The sequence below is a fragment of the Coenobita brevimanus genome, chromosome 72 (assembly GCF_032717465.1).
Source record: "Coenobita brevimanus isolate Jiangsu-jjx chromosome 72, ASM3271746v2, whole genome shotgun sequence".
Classification (NCBI taxonomy): Eukaryota; Metazoa; Arthropoda; class Malacostraca; order Decapoda; family Coenobitidae; genus Coenobita; species Coenobita brevimanus.
Window position 1 is genome coordinate 726,175 of NC_137025.1, and position 10,352 is coordinate 736,526.

The 10,352-nt window shown below is 42.7% G+C and overlaps 1 protein-coding gene across 1 annotated transcript; it reads left to right on the top strand.

The window, feature by feature from the left end:
* The first annotated feature begins 2,857 nt into the window (after nt 1–2,857).
* Pex19 (peroxisomal biogenesis factor 19) lies at nt 2,858–9,343 on the top strand. Its single transcript, XM_080278249.1, has 9 exons — nt 2,858–2,993; nt 4,728–4,859; nt 5,506–5,736; nt 6,267–6,329; nt 6,417–6,562; nt 6,862–7,038; nt 7,690–7,776; nt 8,242–8,331; nt 9,164–9,343. The coding sequence occupies exons 2-9, from the start codon at nt 4,769–4,771 to the stop codon at nt 9,341–9,343; spliced, it is 1,065 nt and encodes a 354-aa protein (XP_080134375.1). The 5' UTR covers nt 2,858–2,993; nt 4,728–4,768.
* The last annotated feature ends 1,009 nt before the right edge of the window (nt 9,344–10,352 follow it).

Sequence of the window (10,352 nt, forward strand, 5' to 3'; positions counted from 1 at the left end):
TGATCGTCCACACGTGTACTCGAACATGTATTGACAACACGGCTGGCCACTTGCATGGATACATGTATGCAGCAGTATTTGGACAGATGTATGCAACCATGTTACAGTGCAGCCTCAAACTTGCTGGCAGCAGAGGTGATGGGATAAGTGTGTCCATACCAGGCAGCTGAGAATCATGATTTTGCCAACAAGATCTGGACGCTGCTGTTCCCAGCATGTATGCAGCTTCTTCGTTATTGTGTTGTTTACATGTAACAGCACTTGTTCCAGCACACCTTTGGACGCGCCCTAATAGACGAAAGGGACGAACATGCCACAAGTGTGAAGTGGCCGGCTCGGGAAACACACACACACACACACACACACACCGCTCGCTGGTGCAGTGGTAACGCTCTCGCTTGCCAACTGGTGGACGGGAGTTCGCGCCTCGCTCAGGTTGCGAAAAGTTTCACTGACGAAGTGGGTGGTTACTGTCCCCCTTGAGCAAGGGGACGGGTGTGTGCGTGTGTGAAGGTCACAGCCTTGCCCTTAGATCGGACTATATGAGCTCTCAGCTCCCTTCCGGGAGGGTAAAAGCTGACCATCACGACCATCAAGTGATCCTGACCGACCCGGTGAATTACACACACACACACACACACACACACACACACACACTTGACCCTAACTGTACCCTGACATCAAAAGTACTAAGACGTATTAAGCAGATCACTAAGGAAGAGGTGTTACGACATACCCTCATCCAGGCTAGATATCGACTCATCACCGATTACGCAATTTAGAAGAGAACCTTCACGTGGTGGCATTCCATCTTGTATGTTAAGTTGTAGTAGCAGACGTTAGAACATCCACATCCACACTTACAAACACATATCTGAGTTTCGAGAATAAATCGATCGTAACTATGAGAAACCTCTTGGTAGGGTAGAATCCAAGATATTTATTTATTTATTTATTTATTTGCTGTGTATTGATCCTTGTTTTGCTGTTTAGTGTTTTTCTACGGCGGCTGTGACCTCTGTTGTAGCGCTATCAGGATCTTTTAAATTCAGACTGATGTAAACAAAGTCTCGGCCATCATCCGCCATCAGTGAGTCGCTCAAGTATGTTATCGAATGTGTCATCTTGTGTGTCATCTTTCAGCTGTGCTTTAGTTCATTCACCCTTGGCCAGATGCACAGGCTTATTATTGAGCGGCTGTTCTAACCTGCCAGAGATCCCTAACTTCTTTCAGCGTCTGCTTTAACCTGACAAAGCTCTCTAACCTCTTTCAGCGTCTGCTTTAACCTGCCAGAGATCCCTAACCTCTTTCATCTCGGTTGATGCCCAGGTGTAGTAAGAGTGGAACGGTTGATTTGGCCAGCAACCAAGGAGACTCATTCCAAACTCGTAATGAAGGCTGATCAAATTTCACGTAACTGTGACGTAATATTAAGGTTGTGGGAGTGCCCTGGTTACGTCAGAAAAAAAATAGTGTCCGTTCCCTGATTCTCTCTCTCTCTCTCTCTCTCTCTCTCTCAGCGTCACTACTTAATCTGTTTTTATGCATGTGGTTCATTGGTACGTACAAGTATGTTACATTGGCTTGAGTAGTATATTTGATAGCGACTGTGGCTTGACTGTGGAAGACGTAGGCTATGACAAATATACAAACAATAAATATGCAAGCGAAATATGTTTAGTATTAAGTAACGTAATGAATGTTGCCGATTAATGTAAGATAAATTGAAGGACAGGAACTGTTTGTGTGTGTCACTGTACATGTAATGAATAGTGCCTTCTCGAGCTTTATTACAAATTCAGAATATTCACAGAGAATGGAAAATAGCAGATTTTCATTGATTAACCGTGAGATTTGCCCAGTCAGCGTAATAGTAATGGGTTTCAATATTTCACAGTAAGAGGACATTCCTTTATGTAGTGATGCAGTGTGTGTGTGCTGCTGGTGCCTGCCAGTAATATAATTTGACCAGCAACCAAGGAGGCTTATTTCTAACTCGTAACGAAGGTTAATCAAAGTTCACGCAACTGTGACGTAATCAACTCTTTGGAGTGCCCTAGTTACGTATGTCATATAAAAAGAATAGTATCTGTTCCTTGTCTTGGCCATATTTTGTTTTTTTCAGGAATGAGTGTTCAATCATCCTATCACTTTCCCCTGCTTCAAAGATAAATAACTGTTACGCATATCTGTTTTCTGAAGGAAGAGCAAGGGCAGAAGAGTGATAAATCTTCCTGTTTCTATTCTTGGAAAAAAAAAAAATGTGACGACAGGATATGGATCGTAAAATTGCTTGTGCCAATCTCTAGCATCAGAGATGGGGGTTGGGGGATGAGCAAGCTGGATGATGCAACGTGTACATTGACTCTCAGGTCACGTCTCCTGTTCTAAAAATGACGTGAATCAATACAGTCTAACTTTTTCGCTATCAGGCTCAAGAAAAATTATGAGAGGTCGTAATACACTCGGTAAAATCAGTGGAATTACGTTTATTGCACAGTTTGCATGAACAAACAGAACTCCAGCTGTACGTGCAAGGATTTCGCAAATGTGTGTGTGTGTGAGAGAGAGAGAGAGATTCTTGAAACTCGCAGATGAGTCTTTTGTGTATATCTCCTTCAAATTTTTCATTGTGTTGCTTGAAGTTATGCTGTAAAAAAATGAAGTTTATTTTTTTTGGGGGGAGACTGTATTATCTAATTTTCAAGTATTATATATGTAAAATATGACAATGTATTTATTCTGTTATTTAATTTGTACCATTGTATTCAATTACCAAAACTAAAGGAAATATGGTTTTATGTTGCATTCACGCTCCCTCTGTTACGTATATTTGGCAACAGCGCATCCAGACATAAACAAAGTCAGCTGAGCCTTATTTTCCTAGACATTTCTGGGTTATTTTTCTCTGTGCTTCAATAAATCAAGACATCTCTACCTGCCAGGATTTAACTGCAACCCGGAGTAATACTCTTCCCCATCTCAAGAGTTGGTAAGGTGATAACTGCGATTACATGATGCAGTTAAGTTTTCGCCGGAGAATTACGTTGAATCCTGTTGTATACTGAATTGCATAATTTTTTTTATATTATAGTGTAGATTTTACTCTACTTTCAGTGTAGATAATGGGAAGGGCTAAGGTTAATATTTTATCCGGTTGAAATATCTGCCTTGCCTATATTGAGCGTAAGTTTGTCCAATTATGACTTTTGCCCATAATCAAGGTACATTAGATTTTAATGTTTCAGAACCTGTGTGTTGGTAATTCTGAGTTTTCTTAATAGGCTGCCTGTACACTTTAATTCCCTTAATTATCTTAAAATGGTTTTTTACATTGCAAATGGTGTCATCTAGCACAGAGGCTGCCATTTTCCATACCCCTTGAGGGCAAAGTAAGATTATGTTTCCCAGTTTATTATTATTATTATTTTTTTTAATCAGTGGAGGACCAAAATAGTGGGGCTTCTGAATGCTTTTCCAGTATTTATTATTTTGTAAAAAGAAGGGGAGGGGTATTCTCTAGTCTAGGTCCAGGCCTACTAGATATGTCTGTTATATCGACCGGTACGATATGTTAAGATAACCAGCCTTAATCAGCTGTAACATATATATAACCCAATTTTAAGACTTAAAAAAGGTATAATTTGTGATGAGGTCTTTCTGTACACACAATGTCTGGTACTTTGAATACTGCTTCTTGTTTAACAGCTCGTACTGTCCTGTCATGTAATATCATCATCATCTCCAATTCCTTGCATCCTTCTGGGAACCCCAAGACAGGAAATGGCCTGAAAGAAGCACCTCCGGGTTACCTTATCCTCACATACCTTTCTCACTCTCAAACACTTCTTTTTCCCACTCTTTCTTCAGTGTAGTCTTTCATTCTAATCTTCCACACCACATAATGTCTGCCTCTACCAACACTACCTTCTGTATCACTTTCACACACTTTCTTTGGCACCTGACCTATGTGCATTCTTTTTACATGTCTGTATCATCTCAATGTATTCCTCTTTAGTCAGTCAGTAATTCCATACTTTTTTGTACTATTTCACAAGGCTTATAAATTTCACAATCATATTTTCTCATCATGTACCCTCATCAGTAAACCCAAATAGTTCAGAGATCCAGGTGAACCTAAATGTATACCCAAATTAAGAAGATAACACCCAGTGAACCTAAATATATATCCCGATGATCCCATTTAAGGAGAGGAAATCAGATTTAAAAGAAAAAAGGAAAGGACGTAAAAGGGAAAATAAAAATGATTGTATATATGTATATATATATATGGTACTCAGATGAACCCAAATGGAGAGGAAGAAAAAAAAAATGAAGCAAAATTAATAACAAAAGGAACCCAGATGAAGGAGAAAACACCCAAATGAAGCTAAATAAACAAAAAAATCAATACTCAAATAACATTATCGTATATACCGTACCGCTGTAGCCACTCGGACCAGCCTCCAAGTGTTTGGGAACTGTGTGTGGTAGTGTGGTAGAGGGATAGAACTTACACCACTGTCATTCATATATCTCTCCACCTCTTCCATGATTGTCTCTCCCTCTCCTTATCACCTTTCACTTCACTGACTCACTCTCTTCTTCCACCTCACTCACATACTCTCTCCTTCCACCTCACTCATATACTCTCTCCTTCCACCTCACTCACCTACTTTCTCTTTGTTTATATGGTTCTGGTATTTCACCCACTGTCTGTCAACAGGGTCAGCCTCCGAGTGTTTAGCGGGGGTGTAGTGGTGTGAGATGTCCGAGGAGAAGGCAGCAGCAGATGGAGGTGCAGGAGGCAAACCAGTGGAGGAGGTACCAGACCCTGAACTAGACAACCTCTTGGATGGTGAGGTATTTGTTTAGTGTGTGCATTTAGATACCTCAGAGGTGCTGGAGAGGGATGCCTTCATGTGGCAGCACCAGTATGACCAGGTGGTGGAGCTACTTGGTTAAATGTCTTTGCTGCCCAGTTATACAAATATCTCTCAGTGCCCTTCTTCTCCCCTGAAAAGGAGAGATTGGAGTGTGGAAAATGGGCAGTTTCAGCCTGCAATCCACTGGGTTTAAATTCAGATGAGCCTGGGGATGCAGCTACTACTACTACTAATACTATCTACCCCAGCAACATGATGGTAGAAGCCTCAAGTCAGAGAAAGCTATACATTTATACACCATGATTCAGGCTACTGGGTAGATGGAGGTTTTCCTGTCATAGAAGATTTTTAAAAATATTATGACAAGTACTTGCTATAATACTGGTACATATCAAGTCAAAAGTCTTGAAATTTGGGTGAAAGTGCTATTCAAGGATATCCTCAGTGTGATGTCCTTCTTAATCAGTGCACACTTGCAGGCAGTTTTCCCAATTGGTATGGATTCAGCGTATAACTTCCAAGTGTCAGTAATTTGTATTTAGAGGCACAGGTGTCGATAGTGTATATTTTCCCCAGTATTTGCAGACTTTTGACTCACCTGTATTTTTCCTTCCTCAGATGCCCTTCAAGACTTCACCAGACCACAGGTGCCAAAGCCAGCCACCACCACCACCAGTGCAACACCAGACCTGGCCGCCGCCATGGCTGCATTGGGGGTGAACGCAACAGTGTCGGGTGGCCAGGGTGGCGGGTCAAGTACAGGCGGGGCAATGTGGACAGAGGAGTTTATACAGCAGGCAACTGCACAATTTGAACAGACCATGCGTGCTCTTATGGAACAGCAGCAAGGTGGGTGTCACTGTGATCATGAAATGCCCTAAAGAGTCATGGAATGGTTACCAGTTGTTATTCAGGATTACAGTAACACATCCTCACTCCCCTACACCTTGTAAGGGATAATGGCACTGGCCGTCACCATATAATTTTACGTGAATAACTGTGGGATGCATGCATTGAGCGTGCTGTTGGTTAGTTATCACTCAGTCATGTTTTGCTTTTTCCATTCTAGACACCACCTTATCACACGTGTAGGTGGGAAAAGAGATGTGATGATGATGATTCCTTATTATTGGATGCTAGCCCACCCTATCCTGAGCTGGGAAAAAGAATTAGGATGATGATGATGATAATATTATTCCAGTACTGTCCAGAATTGCTAGGTTTTGAGTTTTGCTAGAATGATACTTAGCATACCACCCTCTGCTGACTGGCCTGTTGTCACAAAGCTCATACCCAAATTTGGGGGTTTCCCTCTCTTCATAAACTTTTGACATTTCCTGGGTTAGTAGTTTATGTACTGTAATCAGCTTTTCCTCCAGGGATGCAGCAAAAACCAGCTCCCGCACCCACTGCAACAACAACAACAGCAACAGCTGTCACAGGCTCCTCCAGCACCACTACCCCAGTTAGCGAAGGGGAGGGAGGGGGAGGAGGAGGAGGAGGGGATGAGGGTGGGGTGGAGGGAGCAGTGGATCTCTCCTCGCTCTCAGCCCAGTTTGCCCAGTTCGCTGAGGCGGCCGGGCGAGCAGCAACAGAGGCCCAGAGCGATGCAGATTTCACCCGCTGCCTGGCCGACACACTGGCACAGCTGGGACAGAATAATGAACAGTTACAGGTGGGTTTCATTAGAGAGAGAGAGACCCTTGTATTCTATCAAGTCATTTCTGTCTACAACTAATTTCACAACAACTATACTCCCTTTACTCGAACGTGGCCCAAATTTGTCATCTCTCCATCTTGAATTCTGAGTTGCGACAGCAGATTATTACTAGAACAGGGTGCTAGTCATGAAGAAATGCAGTGGAAAGAAAAGCCATAGCAGTGTGTTACTGGACTGTGTGAAATAAGCTGCAAAAGAACAAAATTTGGACCACATTAAAGTAAAAGAGTATCATTTCTGTCTCTGCCCCACAGAACCCTCCAACAGCCGAAGACCTTGGCAAGATGTTTGAGGGCCTGGGTCTTTCTGGGGGTGGGTCCGGGGGTGAGGAAGGGGCACTGGGTGGACTCTTCCCTCTGATGCAGGTTATGCTCGAGAATATCCTGTCCAAAGATGTTCTCTATGCCCCAATGAAGGAGATTACTGATAAGGTGGGTGGTGAGAGGTTTGGCTTTGCTTTGTATCATACTTTGAAATGGTTTGGCCATGTGAAGAGGATAGAGAATGAGGGGCTGAACAGGAGAGTAGGTGCAGGGGGAGAGGAGGGGGGAGAGATCAAGGATAAGATGGAGGGATGGAGTGAAGAGATGTATAAGAAAGGGGTGTGTGAGTTGGAGGGAGGGCAGCTAAATGACAGAGGGAAGCGATTTGTTTGTAGCCATCCCTAACAGCATCAAGATGTAGTCTCCCTCCTTTTCCTTTAGTGATTGGAGCTCCACAGTAAGGGTAATAGCCTTGCATGGGTTAAAATTGTAGGAGGTGATTGGAGGTTTTTTAATCCTGTACGGCCATCAGTGGAAGTACAGTAAGCAGCAGGTCAGTCCTTAAATATACTAGTCTGTGGTAGCCATTCCTCAGTCTCCTACACCTCAGAGCAGTATGGGTTTGCCTCAACATTTTTTTTATACAGTAATATTTTTTTTCTTTAGTACAGTAATAATGATGCCTAACTTTTTTGTTGTTGTTGTTGTAAATAATGAGGGCTTTGGTTATTACTGTTTTATATATGAATGACAACTAATAGTAATGCAGATAATGGTAGCCTAAATGATATCCTCCTAACGACCTTCTATTCCCAACAGTACCCCGATTGGCTGGCAGACCACCGCTCGTCACTACCAGAGGAGGAATACCAGCGCTACAACTCCCAGTACCACGTCATGAGTCAGGTACAGCTGTGTTTTTGTTGATGGTACTGTGCCAGATGGTATGCACCCCTTTTACTCTAACCTGGCCTAAAATTGCCATCGCTTCATCATGAATACCAAGTTGTGACAAGAGATTAGCAAGAAAATATGATGCTAGTCATGAATGAAGGGGTGTAAAGTACACACAAACTAATCTCCATGTACATGCCAGGTTACCCTTATGTGTGTATGGAATATGTGCATTTATATTGCAGGTGGAACTATGTATGGTAAGATTAATTTCGGGACTGTCTCACTCCATCTTTACGTGCACAAAGAGATTGAGATGATGGCATAAAAATACACATGAATTAATAAGAACATAAGAAGAGGATAATTGTACTTAGCTGGGTGGCCCATTATAGGAAGTTTGTATAAGAGTGTGACTAAACTACAAGAATAAGATTACCTTCATGTATGTAATGATCATGTGCATTTACATTGCAGGTGGTGGAACTGTACGAGGGTGAGACGGAGACTGACTCGGAGGAGGTGAAGGGTCAGAGGTTTGAGAAGATCATGTTGTCTATGCAGAAGGTTGGTGTACATCATCATTACTACTGTTATATATGATTAGGTTTTCAGTTCCACTAGAGAACTTTTGGTTGACACTGGGATGGACGTCTGGTTACAAAATGCATTCACACTTCTCTGTAGTTCACTAAATAGGGGCATTCTCTTTGCTCTTCGAGAGGAGAGTTCATCCATCATCCAATCCAATGTCGCCCCATAAGGAGCGTAGGAGCCCCGGGCTAGGCAAGTTGGTCCTGACATTTAAGATGAGAGTGACCAGCCTAACTCATCCGTAAGTGGTATTATGTGAGCAATAAACTCCAACCTCTCCTTGGATATAAACCTACACAGGCTCAGTCTGATTGGAGCACCTTAATTACCCACTAAAACACCAGATGCCATAATTTGGTTATATGGTTACCACCCAGCATAGTAAATGGTTTCTGGTGTACAGGAAACCATTTGGCTTGTCACTCATTGTAAAGTCACCCATAGGCAGAAGGAAGAAGAAAGAATGAAGGAAAGAAAGACAGAAGAGGAAGTGTAAAGCCACCCATAGGCAGAAGGAAGAGGAAAGAAAGAAGGAAAGAAAGGCAGAAGAGGAAGGATGGAAGAGAGGAAAGTGCAGACACCCAAAGCAGCACTACAACCAGTGCGTGGATGGTGAGCACCTCCACCTAGCACAGCTGAGGATACAGAAAAATTTGCCTGGACTGAAGGGAATAAGGATTTGTTTTGGAGATTTAGCTGACTGAAGAGTGCTCAGACCTGGTGAACCGTTTTTAATACTTGATGGAAAAACCGTATAATTCTCAGCCCTGACAAATTTTCCTCCCACTAATTCCCGCCCCCACAGTTGCAGGAGTTGGGTCAGCCGCCAAAGGACCTGGTGGGAGACTTGGGTCCCATCATCAATTTCGACGCAGCTGGCAATCCCATCCTGCCAGACTTAGCGGCTCTGACTGGTGGTGGTGGGGGTGGCCCAGCTAATGAGGGGGGAGGAGGGGAGACAGGGGAACAGTGTGTGGTTATGTGATGATGGAGGGGCAAACAAGGTGGTTAGCAAAGACAACGATAAGGTTAAGAGAGTGTGTGAGTGATGAAGTTAAGGAAGTGAATGATATTGTTAGTAAGGTGAATGAGATAGGTAAGTAGAGATGGAGAGAGCTCGTAAAAGTCAAGGCTGAAGGGTGAAGAGGAAGTTCGAGGAACATTTGGAGAACTAATGTGATTGTTAGGAGAGTAGGAATGACATTTCTTGGGCTAGTTTATGAACCTTAATGCTTTTGCTTCAGAGATAAGATCATGTGTGGTATTCCTTATGTATGGATGATTGTGTTTCCATTCAGGAGGATTTACATTGACGGACAAAAGTTGGCACACTGTTTCTACTCTGCATCACACTTAAGGCACAACCAGAAGAAAGTTAGCTCGCTGTTTCTGCTCTTTGTAACACTTTGGGCATGTCCATTATTTTTCCCCCATACCAAGCCTCTCTCAGCTTAGCAATATTAGCCAGTGGAGGGAACTGAGAAGGAGATGAGGTGATATATTGAGTGAACTTTGAATCCACAGGCAGAAAAATATACCAGGTCTCATAGTACAGAAATATTAGCCAGCAGAGGAAAGTAACATGAAGAAAAGGTGAAATATTAGCTGAACTTTTCAGCTATGGGCAGAAAGGCCTACCAGGTCTCTCCCAGCCATGGAATAGTAGCCAGCAGAGGTAGGTGAAAAGTAGAAGAGGTGAAGTATTGTGTGAAATTTGTCCCCAATTATGTACAAGATACAGGCATACCCCAGTTTAACAATGCAATTGGTTAAGTAAAAACCCATCGCTAGGCGGGGTATCGTATCTCAGGGCAGATTTAACTTGTATAGGGATGCGTTTTTGAGCCTCGGGTTTTCTCCCTTACCAAGTCATTAACCCACCCAAATGAGTCCAAAATCAAGTTTCTAGCTAACCTAAACCCCCAAATATCTTTAAAACAAGCTAAACTAGGCCTAAAAACAGTTTATAACTCACCTAAACCCAACAATATAGT

What these genes read in the sequence shown, in the direction of transcription:
- Pex19 (XM_080278249.1), top strand. Translation starts at nt 4,769, where the DNA reads ATGTCCGAGGAGAAGGCAGCAGCAGATGGAGGTGCAGGAGGCAAACCA. An exon ending in TGAAGGAGATTACTGATAAG is followed by an intron (nt 7,039 to 7,689) that starts GTGGGTGGTGAG and finishes TATTCCCAACAG; the next exon opens with TACCCCGATTGGCTGGCAGA. An exon ending in TCATGTTGTCTATGCAGAAG is followed by an intron (nt 8,332 to 9,163) that starts GTTGGTGTACAT and finishes CCGCCCCCACAG; the next exon opens with TTGCAGGAGTTGGGTCAGCC.